This window comes from Salvia miltiorrhiza, chromosome 4 (assembly GCF_028751815.1).
Source record: "Salvia miltiorrhiza cultivar Shanhuang (shh) chromosome 4, IMPLAD_Smil_shh, whole genome shotgun sequence".
NCBI lineage: Eukaryota > Viridiplantae > Streptophyta > Magnoliopsida > Lamiales > Lamiaceae > Salvia > Salvia miltiorrhiza.
The window spans coordinates 44,383,725-44,400,441 of record NC_080390.1 but is presented as its reverse complement, the minus strand read 5'-3'; the positions used below and the strand labels follow the sequence as shown (position 1 = coordinate 44,400,441).

At 33.6% G+C, this 16,717-nt stretch overlaps 1 protein-coding gene across 5 annotated transcripts; it reads left to right on the top strand.

Annotated features, from left to right (window-relative positions):
* The first annotated feature begins 3,195 nt into the window (after positions 1–3,195).
* LOC131021903 (potassium channel SKOR) lies at positions 3,196–11,924 on the top strand. 5 transcript variants are annotated; one of them, XM_057951236.1, is made up of 13 exons: positions 3,196–4,150; positions 6,592–6,816; positions 6,923–6,986; positions 7,076–7,415; positions 7,657–7,952; positions 8,943–9,023; positions 9,357–9,455; positions 9,896–10,117; positions 10,241–10,429; positions 10,765–10,840; positions 10,917–11,211; positions 11,296–11,417; positions 11,489–11,924. In XM_057951236.1, exons 1-13 carry the CDS (start codon positions 3,897–3,899, stop codon positions 11,734–11,736), a joined length of 2,511 nt encoding a protein of 836 aa, XP_057807219.1. In that variant the 5' UTR covers positions 3,196–3,896; the 3' UTR covers positions 11,737–11,924. The 5 variants fall into 5 exon arrangements, with proteins under 5 accessions (XP_057807219.1, XP_057807218.1, XP_057807221.1 ...); XM_057951235.1 differs by having other exon boundaries at positions 11,486–11,924; XM_057951238.1 differs by lacking the exon at positions 3,196–4,150 and adding an exon at positions 5,976–6,517.
* The last annotated feature ends 4,793 nt before the right edge of the window (positions 11,925–16,717 follow it).

Here is a 16,717-nt window from a genome sequence, read left to right as displayed (position 1 = left end):
ATTAAAAAGAAATAACCATAATTATGAAAATAATGGCATACATTGAGTATATTGATTACTCAATGAGATTATGTTGTAGGATTTTATATTATACTAATAAATTAGTGAATATGAAAAAAAAGGAAGAAATTACTATAACCGTTAGAATAATATCATATGCTAGCTACGTTATTTGATTATTTCATAAAAGTATAGGTTAATGAAAAAAATCATAACAGACTAGTGGAATTGAAATTAAAATATGAAACTATAAATGAATGACTATAATTATGAAAATAATATCATATATTGTGCACATTGATCAATAGTGCATATAAAATGAAATGTGTATCTTAAATAAAGTATTAAAGTTTGAATTTACAACTAGAAAATATTGTTAGTCGTGAATTCAAGGTTTAAAACTCAAATTCATGACTAGCATTATTTCTAGTTGTGAATTCAAGTTTTAAAATTCAAATTCACAACTTACCACTATTTCTAGTCGTGAATTCAAATTTTAAAATTTGCATTCACAACTAGCAATAGATCTTGGTTGTGAATTCGAGCTTTAAAACTCAAATTCACAACTAACACTAGCAATTCAATTGTGAATTCATCAAACTAGTTGTAAATTTTAGTTTTAAAACTCGAATTCACAACCAAAACAATTAGTTTTGAATTCGAGCTTTTAAACTCGAATTCACAACCAACACTAACGATTCAATTGTGAATTTCTCGAGCTAGTTGTGAATTCAAGAATATTAAATTGTGAATTTATAGATCTTGTTGTGAATTCAACAACATTGAGTTGTAAATTTATAGATCTGGTTGTAAATGCAAGAACACTGAGTTGTGAATTCATAGATTTGATTATGAATTTAAGAACATTAATCAATTATTCAAAATCTCTTTTTCTTTCAATCGATCAAAATCTCTACAGTAAAATTCACAAATCATCATTGGAAAAAAAATCCAAAAGAAGCAGGAGAAATCAGCGTCAGAACGCATCGACTTCAGAATTAGCACCTCTGAATTGTGCAGAGCTAAGATTAAAAAATTAAAGCAGAAACAGAAAGCACTATAACGAAATGGAAAAAACCATACATATCAGAATTCATACAGATTAAAATTTCTGTAAATGTGAAGATTATTCTAGTTTAATGTGAAGACATCATTATTGAGTTTTCTAATGGATCCGATAAAAGAAGAAGTTGCCGTAATCTTGAGAATACCACGAAATTGGATTGATGAGGTACTTGATTTGAGAACACACTGTGCCCCTCGCGAGATGAGAGAGAAATGTGTTGAGAGAGGACGAGGGAGAGGGAGAGGGAGAGAGAGAGAGAAATGTGTTGAGAGAGGGAGAAAGATAGGGGTCAATTTTTTATTTTTTATGTTACTGAGTAATTTTGTATTTTTACATAAAAATTGGCTAATTTTTTAAAAATATTCAAATTTTCTTGTTTGGCCGTTTCACATTTTAGTATCAATTTCTATTTTCAGTAAAAGTAGGTGAGACTCTTGCTCCAATTTAATTATTTTAATACTCACATAAAACGTGAGACTCTTATTCTACTCACAACACACCCAAACATTTTATTAAAATATGTGTCACTTTCAAATAGATACTAAAAGCTGAGACGTAGGGAGTATTTAATAGGCTAATTCTTAAATTTACTATAAAAAGTGGTCAATTCCTTATATTATTACCTCTTAAATACACAAAAGAGAAAATAAATAATAAAATTGATACATATCATCATTAGTATTTAGTGCATAAAAAATGAAATGTTGTATCTTAAATAAAGAAAGAAAACAAATAGTAATAAAATTGATACATATCATTTCCACAAAAACTGGCCATAATTTAGGAAATAAATCAATAATTTTTCAAAATTATTGAAGTAAAAATGATATCTTTAGTAACTTTCTAATATAAAATAAGGGTAATTTAGTCATGATCATAATAGAAAAGGGTTAAAAAAAAATGAACCAATTCGATTTAATTTTCAAGGACATTATGTGCGTACATATTATGTACATTTAGCAATATTATTTATTAAATACTGTAGTTTTTTTTCCTTTTTCTTTTAATTTGTATAATGATTTCACTAAACACTTCATTAGATTTCAAGTCATCGTTTATTTATATACACAAGATCTGAACCCAAGCGAATGAGACAGTTGCAAAGTTGAGACACTCAAAAACTCTTATTTGTAAGAGGTCTTGGGTTCAATCCTATATGTTTGCGGTGTAGTTTTCCCATCTTTGTGTGGGTAATGATCCCGCATGCGTATAATTATTTTTTTCACTTTTTCTTTATATGGTATAGAGGTCTTGTTTATGTACGAATGATTTATTTGATTATATAACATCTCTTGTAATTTTAAAAAATAAAAAAAATCTGAAAGCCAACGAGATGAAGAACTTGCTAGTTTTCATAATTAGGTCAAACAACCTATACATGTGTTAATTATGTTGCACTAAATTAACTATATACATTGGTCCTCCACTCAACCACCTATTGCGTTTGTACTCACAAAATGGCCTAACGTACCATATCAAGATACATGGATTTATCAATCGTAAAAATAAATATTTAGATTTTATATTTTTATTTTAATAATTATATACTCCATATATATATATATATATATATATATATATATATATATATTCTATGTTAATAAAAAGTAAATCCATAGAACACAGGGAATACTTCGTTCCACCCTCCAAAAAAAAAATCATTTTTCATGCCCAATTTTCTAAATTAAGGAATAGTATGAGGATATTTACTTTGCATGATTGATAAAATGTATGATTAAATATTTTTATCTTTAAGAAAATGATTTTTTTCAATTCCAACCTTTCAATGAAATAAAAATTAAGCAAAATTAATTAATTTAAATAATAGAAATAATCAAGAATCTTAGAGTATCCTAAAATTTCAATTCATTAAAATAAACTAAAAAAATAGGTTTATTATTTTTCTCTATCAAACCCCCTAAAATTTTAAATACATCTATTTCGTCCTATATACCTTGAAGCCATCCAAAAAATTAATCTATCTGAAACAGAATACTATAATCTGAAATTCTCAATGCTCGCGCCAGCCACGAGTAATAAATTATGCACCAGTATATTATAATGTCAAATAAACACCACTTTACAAAATTTAAATTGATTCAACTTTATATACACATTTTAGGATCTTTTTAATAAAGTATACTTTTTACTAACTCTTACACTATTATTTACAGGACCGATCAGCTATCCACCGTGGGCATGCATAACGTGCCCACCATGATGTGACAATTGTAATTATAGTAAAATAATTTTAATTAGAATAAGATTTATTATTTATCTTTCCTAATTAAAATTGTCACATCAATGGTGGACACGTTTTGCTTGTCCACGGTGGGTAGGTGATCGGTTCTGTATTTATATATACAAAACATCCAGATCTTCATGTATAAATATAAGATGAAAACTATACTGAAATGGATTATGAGCAGAGGCGAGGGGTTTTATGAATTCCTATAAATACCTCCAAATCGATCACATCCTCCATTTCTCAGCGTCAAATTGCAGCCGTAGATTTTGATCAACGGTAACATTGGCTCTTCCTTTCCCGTGAATTCCAAACCCTTCAATCATCAGTGATCACCCGTGATCTTTCCCTCCCCATTTTTTCCGGCCGAAACAATTCACATTTTCCTCTCAAAAAATACGTTTCCACAAAAATAAAAAATAAAAATCCAAAATTCGCGAACCTTCAACCATCAACTAACGATAACTGCTGCGCGCATAATTATTATCAAAACCCTCCTTTCATTTTGCTTCGAGAACCCCAGTCAATCCGCATTCCTCGCACCAATTTTCCCGCGCAGATTCTCGATAAATCAATCGGAGCAAAATGGAGTCGTTCAAGAAGAAATCATTCAAGATCGGGCACAGTGATAATGGAGAGGAAGGAAATTCGAGCCATGGCAGGGAGGAATACGTGGTGGAGGATTTGAGGGAGCGAATCCAGTCGTCACGCGACAGCCGACTCACTCTGGTCGAGAACGAGTTGGAGATGGACTTGACTCGGCGGAGGTTCAGCAGGTACAGCGTCATCAATGGATTGAAAGACCTATCTCAAGGCTTGTTCATCCACCCCGACAACAGGTAATTTATTTATTGTTTAGCATCGAAACGCGTCCTGCGATTTACTCGTCCACGAGCGTCAATGCTCTAGACATGGAGTTCATTCTCTCGTTGTCTCTGTGTGGATATTACGTGCAAATTACACCTAATATGTTTGTGTATACATACGTGATGATTATGTATGGAAGATGAATAGGTCCAACTGTTTTATGCGAGACGATGGGAGGGGAGGAATGCGGTGAAGCGTTTTAGGGTTTTATAGAGTCGAGTTGAAAATATTGGGGTTTAGATTTGGTATTTGACGAAAGTAGTGGGGTTTACGAATAATTTCTCAAAGGCTTTTGGGGAGGGAGAGTGGGAGGCCGTCATTCCCGCCACTGATGCTGGCAGACACGTGGCGGGATTCTCTTTGTTTGTTTGAGCCGGTTTAAATGAGCCAATTACTACTTGTCTGACCCTTCACAATTTTCTGCCGTTGAAAATAGACTAATTTTTAGCCATTTCGATCTTAATTGTTTTTTATCTTTAGATAATATGGATGAGTACAGCTGGAGGATTCTATGATTAGTGCACTGTCGCGTGGGAAGATTTGGATAGATAAAACACATATTTTTCAGAATGGGTAGATTATAACAGATTTTTTTTTTTCTATAAGTCAAAGGTTTAGTTCTAAACGTATTTAAATTGTACGTAATCATTACACATCTTCAGTTTTAGTTATATATATATAATTTTATTTTGCTAATATAAGTCATATTTTAATATTCATGTCCCCAATTTTGAGCATTTTCTATAAAATATTTCTAATTTTCATTTTCTCTTAAAAAATTCTCCAACTTTCAGTATTTTTCATAAAATATCCCGCTATACAAAATGACAATGCAATATTGGGGGTTGAGTGTGTGTTGGCTTAGCTATAGGTAGTTAATGTCCAAGGTTAGACGTATTGGATTCGAGTATATCGTGGTACCGTCTTTAAAATATCTATATTTTACTTATAAATTTATAAAAAATATATATATATTGAGGGTTTGAATCGTGAGATATTTTATGGATTACGTTAAAAGTTACAGTAATTACGAAAATTTGAAATATTTTGTAAAAAATGTTAAAAGTTAGGAATATAAAACACTATTAATTCTTTTGTTATAGTAAATGATACGATTGGGACATCGTGGAGAACAAGGAAGCCATCTCTTATAAATAGTAGTAGGTGTTATCTAATGCACAAGTGAACTTGGGCGGAAGCATCTTTTTATTTGTCATAATTTAAATGAGATATATGTTTATGTTCGGTTATATCTAAATTTTACTCATCCGTCCACAAAAAGTAGTCATTTTTTACTATTTTGGAATGTTCACAAAAATTAGTCCCTTTTTATTTTTGAAAATTATAGGACTATTTTTGATGGAAGGAGGGAGTATTACCAAAGCTCTTATTTTTTGTTGATACTTATTAATATTGTACATAAATGGTACTCCATATTTTTAGCCTGTCAAGTAACTGCAATTTGTACACATATCTGTACAGTGGACCTTATACAGTTCTTTGATACACAATTTGACATGCTGAATTGATGCATCACATGGGATGTTCCATACGACCTCTGATAAATATGGAAAAATAGGTCGGATCTTTGATTTCTTTAATTTTTTTTTTGTCATCAAAGCAAGTCTCCGGAAGGCTTGATCCGATAAATATAATTGGAAAAAAGAATAATTCAGAGGTCTTTTTGATCATTCTCAAAGGTAGAGATATTTTTTCAAAAACTGCATAAGGTGGATACAGAAAGCATTTTTAACCCTTAATTCATTATAGGATTGGTGAATGGAAAACAGAGTTTTTTTTTTTTTTTTTTTGTGTATTTTAATCTCACATTGCATCTTATAAGTGCAAATTTTGTGTGGTAACGGCTTGCAACGATTTAGTGAAAAACGAGATTGTATATGTTACCTCACCATATTTATCCCACTTAACATAGTAGGTTAATCTGTGTATCATATTTATCCTTCTTAACATAGTAAACTGAAAACTTCAAACAAAAAAAGAAAAAACAAAAAAAAAAACACATTCAATTTTTTTTAGAACATGGAACTTCAACTGCATTGCATTGATCGGTTTACCATTATTCAGACAGGAAAAATACATCCGAAATATTACTTTTCCTCAAATTTCATTTGTTTTGTTGGGATAAAATCCAATGACAAAGTCGTTGTCAAAAATGTGTTTTTCTTGCATTGGCAAGGAGCATGTGTAAACTTCAAGAAGAAGGTAGATATGGCATATTGGCATTATCACTTTCCATTTGATCGTTTATAGAGATCATAAATGTCTAGAACTTTATCTTGTAACCTCTGTGGTTGGGCATCCATCAAACAATTAAAACAGTTAAGCAGAGTTTCTCCAACTGATCAGGCATTTGTTCACTACCAGAATGTTGATTCTCAAAGAAAATATGCAGGTGGTACAAGGCATGGGAGAAATTTATACTAATATGGGCAATATACTCATCATTCTTTACTCCATTGGAGTTCGGGTTCTTCAGGGGACTGCCAGAGAACCTCTTCATTTTAGACATTGTTGGCCAGGTGGCATTTCTTCTCGACATTATCTTGCAATTCTTTGTGGCTTACAGGGATAGCCATTCCTACAAAATGGTTTACAAGCGTAATCCAATTGCCCTACGGTACTTCTTTCCTTTTCCCTTGTAGTTGATTTATTGCACCATGTACAAATAAAGGGGCTTTCTTGCATTATGTGTTAAGTTTTTTTGTTTGGTTTCCTGCACGCAGGTATATTAAATCTCATTTTTTTCCGGACCTTCTAGCTTGCATGCCTTGGGATATTATCTACAAGGTTTGACTCTTTATCTTTTCTTTTTACATTTCTGCATCTCATTACCTGCTTATTTGGATAACATGCGTATAATATGTACATCCCAATAGGCTTGTGGAAAAAAAGAAGAGGTGAGGTATCTTCTCTGGATCAGGTTGATACGGGTTCGCAGACTTACAGATTTCTTCCAGAGGATGGAAAAGGACATCAGAATCAATTATCTTTTCACAAGGATAGTGAAACTAATCGCTGTTGAACTCTACTGCACGCATACAGCAGCTTGCATCTTCTACTACCTAGCCACTACGCTCCCTCAAGAGAAGGAAGGTTACACATGGATTGGGAGTTTGAAATTGGGTGACTATAGTTATTCACAGTTCAGAGAGATAGATATATGGACGCGTTACACTACTTCAATGTATTTTGCCATTGTGACCATGGCAACTGTAGGTGAGCCTTTGTTTACACTTCACATTAAGCATAGAAAATGCTCTATCCCAATATTTGGTTCATTCATAAAGTTGGCGAGTTCAATTTTGCATGACAAATTGTTTTATTCAGCTATACTGGAGAAAATGTTAGCTTTTCCTAAAAGATGTTTCTCTGTCATTACTATATTGTGTCTTTCTCGTACTCTGCTTACTATCTATATGAATGTTCCATTTATCCTGTTTGTCTCTCTCTTGTACAGGCTATGGAGATATACACGCAGTCAATCTGAGAGAAATGATATTCATTATGATCTATGTTTCCTTTGACATGATTCTTGGTGCATATTTGATTGGTAACATGACAGCACTGATCGTGAAAGGATCGAAGACAGTAAGATATAGGGACAAAATGACTGATCTTACCAAATATATGAACAGAAACAGACTTGGAAAGGAACTACGTAATCAAATAAAAGGGCACTTGCGTTTGCAATATGAAAGTAGCTACACTGATGCCGCTGTTCTACAAGATATCCCAATGTCTATTCGTGCCAAGGTAAGAATCTGGAAACTCTGTACAGAGTATATATAGCTAGCTCATATCAACTTCTGTGAGTTGGAAAATTGCAATCCATACTATAATAGCTTATGGTCAAAACTGTGTCATTGCGTGTGTGTGTGAGAGAGAGAGACACAGATACTTGTTCTTACTTCATCTTATTGGAACCAGTCACTTGAATGGGCTTAACTCAAGTTTACTGCTGAACTCCATTATTTGTTCGTTGATGCCTAACTATGGATTTTGCTTATCTTAATGAACTTTTGCAATGTACAGTTGCAATTCATAAATTTCTAAAAAAATGATGGTATGAACTACTCCCTCCGTCCCAGCTTTTAGTATCCAATTTTCCTTTTTTGATCGTCCCACATTTTAGTATCAATTTCTATTTTTGGTAAAAGTAGGTGGGACCCCTACTCCACTTTAATTATTTTAACTCTCACATAAAATGTGGGACCCTTGTTCCACTCACAACACATCAATCACTTTATTAAAATCCGTGCCGTTCTCACCTGGATACCAAAAGCCGGGACGGAGGGAGTATGTGATTTGCCTTGAGATCCTGCACTGTATTGCTAAAATACCTATTTGATTGGCTATACTATCCTCATATTTGAAACTCCGTAGTTCAACAAATGTGCTCAATTTCTCCTATGCGGAAGATCTCTGCATTATAGTTGGATCCAAGCACTTTGTTGAATTATAATCCTTGCATGATGCTGAGTGACAGTATCTGTTTTGATGGTCTATCTTAAATTTTTTACACATTTTGATTATGCAGTCAAAGTTCTGTCTTTAGCTGCTGTTTCTCATTGTTTAAAGTGCTCTGTGTTGAGAACTTGAGGTATATCAGTCCATTGTTTATCTTAGTCGTATCTTCAATGCCGAACAATTTTTATCCAGTTATAAAGATAACTTCTTCGTTTGTGTAATTATACACAAGGAATAAATGAACCTTTTCAGTGACGCAGTCATTTATTCTTGCAGATATCTCAGACTCTGTATAAGTCATATGTGGAAAATATTCCCCTTTTCAAAGGTTGCTCCCAAGAATTCATCAATCAAATCGTAAGTTGGTCATTTGATCATCAAGTAATTTCATTCAATAATTGAATGCACTGTCGAATACTATTCTTTTCTTATTACGGGTGGGGTATATATATGTCCATCAGTTCAGTTTTTCATAAACAAAAATGTTCTGATACCAGAATATTAATGTGAAGAGTGTAATAAATGCTGTTAGGAGAGAACACATTACAGTTTGTAAAATACCATCTTGTGATTTTTCTTTACCATATATGTCCTTCTGGTTTGCCTTCAAATGATATATATGTTCACTGTTCATCATTCATTCTTTGGTTCAGGCTGCTAAATTATTTCCAAATATATCTCTCTCTGTAGGTAACTCGGGTCCATGAGGAATTTTTTCTCCCTGGAGAAGTCATAATGGAACAGGGGAATGTTGTGGATCAGCTCTATTTTGTTTGTCATGGTGTCTTGGTGCGGCATTCTAACTCTTTTATCTTATTATATTGTGATACATGAGTTTTTCCCAAACTCTTTTGCACGAGCTTAGCATTTCCAAATTGACATGGGCCGCATGGCTATTTGTTCATGCAAAATCCTTCTGGTTTACATCATATAGATATATTTTAGCAAATATCTAGGGCCTGTATCAAGGATGTTCTTGTGGAAGTGGATCTATCTAAACCTTTGCAAGACAGATGAGCTTTCAGCCGTTAATTAAAAACCAGAATTCCTGTCTTAAGATTTATTAGGAGTTAGTACACAGTAGCAAACAGCTTAAATAGGACCTATATTTTCTGGAACTGCCAACTCATGCAACATATTTTAGTTATGATTTTTATACTTATTTTTGTCAAATATCTTTATTTCCCTTTTTGGATGTGAGATTGATCGATAGGTGCCATATCATGCAGGAGGAGGTTGGAATAGGGGCTGATGGATTAGAAGAGACTGTGTCTCTTCTAGAGCCTAACAGCTCGTTTGGAGAGATTTCCATTCTTTGCAACATTCCTCAGCCTTATACTGTGCGCGTATGTGAACTATGCAGACTCTTGCGTATTGATAAACAATCTTTCTCCAATATTCTCGAGATATATTTCCACGATGGCCGGAAAGTCTTGACTAACTTGTTGGAGGTAATTCATCTGTAGACACATGCCTACAAGCTCCTATTATGCTTCCTCTCTTAGCATAAATGAAGTCTCTTTTCCTACTTATGATAGCGAAAAGAATCTTATCTTTGCCTTTCTTGTAACTAGGGAAAAGAATCTAATCTACGCCTGAAGCAATTGGAGTCGGATATTACATTCCATATTGGTAAACAAGAGGCTGATCTTGCTTTGAGAGTGAATAGTGCAGCATTTTACGGTGATCTGTATCAACTTAAAAGCGTAATCCGTTCTGGAGCAGATCCCAACAAGAAAGATTATGATGGAAGGACAGCGCTGGTATGGTTTGAACAATTACCTATTAACATTTGTGTACTTCCTGCTGATTCACCTCTTCCCACCTTCTTGCTATATGCTTTTAAACTGTTTCTGGCATCTCATGGCGATGTTCTTACTGTTTCTGGATCTGTGATACTTCAAAATGCTTCTGCTGTCAACCAATGAAGCTAACATATAAAATCTTGTTCCCTTTCTTTTCTGTTCGTCTTGTTTTTGAGGCAGTAACATGTATATTTTAGGAAGTAAATGGTTGGATATACATTTTTCTGCTGTCAAGGTTCGGCATCAAATGAAATGCCATAAAATAGTGATGAAATGGTTTATCTTTTACTCAGCATCTTGCTGCATCAAGAGGATACGAAGATATCACTCTGTTCTTGATACAAGAAAGTGTAGACATCAACGCTGAAGGTAACTACAGGGCCGGGGGTCCATATTGAGATCACGATTCTGTCATATTTACTTAAATTGGTGTTTCTCTAAACAGATAATTTTGGTAACACCCCCTTGCTCGAAGCCATCAAGAACGGGCACGACAAGGTTGCTTCACTTCTTTCTAAAGAAGGGGCCATACTTAAAATCGACAATGTTGGTAGCTACTTGTGCGCAGTGGTTGCAAGAGGCGATTCAGATTTCCTGAGAAGGTTGTTATCCAATGGCATCGATCCCAACTCGAAAGACTATGATCATCGAACCCCCCTTCACGTCGCTGCCTCTCAAGGACTGTATTTAATGGGGAAGTTGCTTCTGGAAGCAGGAGCCAGTGTCTTCACAAAAGACAGGTAACTCAACTTGTTTGATTCATTCTTCATTCATCAATTTGTTTGGTAAAATTACGAAACATCGCCATTATCTTACTCTTCCAGATGGGGAAACACTCCAATTGATGAAGGGAGAATTTGCGGAAACAAAAACATGATCCGACTTCTGGAAGAGGCGAAGACGGCCCAATTATCCGAGTATCCTGATAGAGTCAATGAAGTCACAGGTAGACATATATATGATAATGTGAGGGGCATGTTGAGAAATGGTTGATTAATGTGATTATTATTGTAGCAGAGCTAACACATGCAAAGAAGAAGTGCACTGTGTTCCCGTTTCATCCATGGGATCCTAAAGAAGGAAGAAGACATGGAGTTGTGATGTGGGTTCCTCACGCCATGGAAGAGCTAATAGAAGCTGCCTCCCACCAGCTGGGGATGCTTGATGCTGAATGCATTATATTATCTGAAGACGGAGGCCAAATTTTGGATGTCGATATGATTACGGAAGGCCAGAAACTGTATCTCATTAATCAAACAGGTTGAGAATCTATGTTGATGTAATACAGAGATCTGGCTTTCCTTATATATATATGACCGATGTAGTTTTTACAAGCTCGGTCTTCCTCAAAAAATCTACTACTTCCGTCCCACGAATCTTGAGTCACTTTTCTTTTTCAGCCGTTCCACGAATCTTAAGTCATTTTCTTATATGACAAAAAAATTTCTCTTTATTCATCTTTTCACTTTTTCACCTATCACACTTAACACATTAAATATTGAAGTATTTTCTTAATTCCCGTGCCGAAAAGAATTGCTTCAAAATTCGCGGGACGGAGGGAGAATATATTTATATATATAATTATATAAAAGCTAAACTAAATGTCCAAAATTTTCGTGTCAAAACTTTATCAATATCACCATTAATAACGATTAATTTAATTATCAATTACATATATATATATATATATATATATATATATATATATATATATATGTAGAGTGGATTTTGAAAATAGTCACTTTGGAATAGTAAAATTAAAAATTGTCCATTAAGATAAAAAAAATTTGGCCATATTTACCATTTTATCCTTCATATAAAAAATTTAAAAATTGTCCGCTGTACTTGAATTCATGACATCCAAGTCTATTCTTAGCTGTTAATTCTAGTTATAAAATCAAATTCACAACTAGCACTAATTTTAGTTATAAATTCAAGTTTTAAAACTCGAATTCACAATTGAATATCTAGTTTTGGCTATGAATTCGAGTTTTAAAGCTTGTATTCACAACTGAAAATAATGTTAGTCGTGAATTCAAGTTTTAAAGCGTGAATTCACAACTAGAAATATTGTTAGTCTTGAATTCAAGCTTTAAAACTCAAATTCACGACTACTTGAATTCACAACTAGTAATAGAGTTGTTTGTGAATTCGATATTTAAAACTCGAATTCACAACTAACACTAACAATTCAGTTATGAATTCATCAAAGTGGCTGTGAATTCAAATTTTAAAACTCAAATTCACAACTAAAACAACTAATTGTGAATTCGAGTTTTTAAACTCGAATTCACAACCAACATTAATGATTTAGTTATAAAGTCATCGAATTGGTTGTGAATTCTAGTTTTAATTGTGAATTCATAAATGTGGTTGTGAATTCAAGAACATTAAGTTGTGAATTCATAGATCTGATTGTAAATTTAAGAGTTTAAGTTGTGAATTCATAGATCTGATTGTGAATTTAAGAACATTAATCAATTATCTAAAATCTCTTTCTCATTCGATCGATCAAATATCTTCAATAAAATTCACAAATCATCACTTGGAAAAAAAAACCAAAAAATAAAAATAAAAATAAAATGAACTCAATTCAGCGAAGAAGCAATTCACTAAAGAAGCAATGTCTGCGTAACAAATGAACTCAAAAATTAATTTCAAGTGGAGTTTGAATATTTCTCACAAATGAACACCAAATAATTATTTGCAAGTTACGTGCCTTCCTTTTGTTTTTCACGATTTTTAGCGATATGAATAGATTGTGCGATCAAAAGTAGTTTTCTTTGTTCACCATAAAAAATAAAAATGTCAGATTTGGCGCACACACACAAAGCTATGAAGACGGATATAAAAAAAATTGAATTGAAATTGCAGGTGACCTTCATTACATTCTAAATACTAAGTAAAAAAACACATATTCATCGTCATGGCGCAGGCGCAGGGACGGAGCCAGGAATTAAGTTCGGGGGGGCTGAACTTGTACGGGGTTCGGGGGCGGTAGCCCCTGAGAATTTTTTTTGGGGCATTCTGTATATTTAAGGTATTTTTTTTATTAAAATACGAGCATAATACTAATAATAACGAACAATATTTTCATAGATAATATAGTTTCAATATATCACAAATTTTTTTTTGGACATTCCGTATATTTAAGACATTTTTTATTAAAAGACAAGCATAATAATAATAATAACAAACAACATATTCATAGATTATATATTTTCTATATATTACAAATTAGTTTCAATACATTATAATTTTTTTTAGCATTTCATACATATTAGGCATTTTTTATTAAAAGACAAGTATAATAGTAATAATAACAAACAATATTTCATAGATTATATAGTTTTAAATAACAAAATTATCCTTAAATTAAGTATATATGAGAGAATATAATAACCAAATACTCTTTTATAAAATAAAATTATTTTATAAGAGGTATAAACATATATCTATATATATTTTAAAATTAAAAAAAAAAAACTCAAAATTTGGGAGGGGGCTCTAGCCCCCGCTGGCTCCGTCCCTACGCAGGCGTAGGAGCTCGAGAGAAAGAGAAAGAAAGAGAGAGGAGAGAGAGAGATAGACTGTGTACATGGAGAGAGAGAGAGAGGAGAGTGAGTGCATACAAAAAAAAGAGAGGAGAGAGATAGGGGAGATTTGTTGTGATATTTTTTTTTTTAAAATATGTAGTATACATGTGATGATGTATTTGTGGGTAATTTTTTAATTTTAATCTTAGGGACGGTAATTTAATCATTTAATATTGACTCATATATGTATGTGTAATTAATTTGTTCAAAGAATTTTTATATTTAAATGAATTAATCAACTTAATTTAGTGTCATTCAATAGATTTTCAATTATAATTTTAATAAGGGTTAATTGCACCAAATATCACCAACTTTGCTCGAATTCCATTTTTTTCATAATTTTAAAAAATTATATTTTTTTTATCACAGATTGAATTAGTTGTTCATTTTTCCCACGATTTTTTGCTCCCCTCAGATCGGAGATGACGTGGCGCTGATGTGGTTCACCGGCACACGTCACACATGTTCCACTCCGGTGACTGAAAAAGTTGCGTTTTTTTTTATTACACCAAATATCACGAACTTTGCCCGAATTTTATTTTTTCCATAATTTTTTTTTTCATTCTTCCCAGAATTCCTCTCTACCTTACTAAATGCTTTTTTTCATTCTTCACCCACCCACGCACCTAGAATCCGATAAATCCATTCTTCACATTTTGCTAACCGTATTTTTATTTTAATAACAAAGTCATGTCTTAATTTTATCATTTCTTGCATTTTACATTTACTCTCTTGCTTGACATGATCTCTCCCAATTTTGCTAACCGTATTTTTATCTTAATAACAAAGTCATTTTCTGCAATCATTAGGAACCAAGTTGAAGGACTTTGTGTCATCTATGATGTCTGACACTCATCAATCTGCACTATCAAAGCTATGTCTTGAGCTATGTCATACTAAATGAATACATAAACACAACCTACACTAACATAACACAGCCCCACAAGCGTGTCTAGAAAACAAAAAAATGGGGGAATACTAACCTGCTAGAGGGGTGGCGTGCAGCGGTTGGGCCGGCGTCGCTACGTGAAGAAGAGGGGTGGCGTGCAGCGGTTGGGGCGGCGACTGGCGACGCCGCGGCGTGGAGAAGAGGGGTAGCGTGCAGCAGTTGGGGCGGCGACTGGAAACGCCGCGGTGTGGAGAAGAGGGGTGGCGTGGATTTGCAGCGGATTTTTGGTGAAGAAGAAGACAACGACAACGAATTTGTTCTAATTGATATTAGAGCTTTTTTGTGTGATTTTGTTATTTGAGTAATTTTAAATTAATATATATTCCACATCAATATTATGTGTAAATTTAAATCCACATCAGAGCCACGTCAACTTTCCGGTCACCAGAGCAAAAATCGTGGGAAAAATGAACAGCTAAATCAATCTGTGATAAAAAAAAATGAAACTTTTTAAAATTATGGGAAAAATGGATTTCGGGCAAAATTGGTGATATTTGGTGCAATTAACCCTTTTAATAATTTATATAGATATTCACATATTTCTTTATTTACAGGTAATTAATGTAGATATAAAACTAGCACACATTTTATAAGTGTATATATTCACATATGTGTGGCGCATATATTAAAATGTGGTAGTCAAATTAGATGTATTCAATTTTAATATAGTTTGTGTAACTAATTAATTTATTTCAATATATAATATTATAATACTCCATCCGTCCATCAAAGATATGCCACTTTACTTTTGGCACGAACTTTAATAAAATGTAAGTAAAATTGGTAGTGGAGCAAGGGTCTCACTTTAAATGTGAGTGGAATTGTGTGGACCCTACTACTAAAAATGGACGTGACATATTTTTTGTGGACGGGCGAAAAAGGAAATTGTGGCATATCTTTGGTGGATGGAGGGAGTATTAATTATGGATTTAAAAGTATAATATTAAATTTTCTCACCCAATTTATAATGTTTGAATTTAGAATTTGATTTTATCTATATAATAATAGAATACTAGCATAATTATTTTTTTCACCTAAATTCCAACTGTAATAAAAAAATTTATTTGTTTTTGGGTTAAATTATAAATTCACCCCCGAAATTGGCACCCCTAGAGCGTATTACTTCCCAAACTCAACGTTGGCCCAAATAACTCCCCATAGCCCATATAAATACTACATTTAAGCCCACAACTTAACGGTCCGTTGACGCCGTTTCTTATTATTATTTTTTATTTCTTTATTTTTATTTTTATTTTTTTATCTCCTTCTCCCCATTCTCCTCACTAGACATGCTCGTCTCCCTACCTCTCCGTCAACTCCTTCGTCATCAATGCCAACTCTTCTCTCCTACGCCGTTAAGGAGCTCGAGCTCTCCTTCTCACACAACCACTTCACCAGCTGGATTTCGCCGGAGCTCGGCAACACATGTGCCTCCCTCGTTGACCTTAAACTCTCGAAGAACAACATCACCGGATCGATCCCCGCCTCCTTCGCGTCGTCCATTCTTGAAAGGTTGTCATCTCTGGAGACCTTCCTACTCAGCGGCAACTGAATTTCCAGCATCCATTTCCTTCTACAAGAACCTGAGGGTGGCGGACTTCAGCTCCAACAGGTTGTCCTAGAACATTCCCCCGGACATATGCCCCGGCGCCGCCTCTCTCGAGGAATTTGGAAAATCCCGAGAATCTCGAGCAACTCATT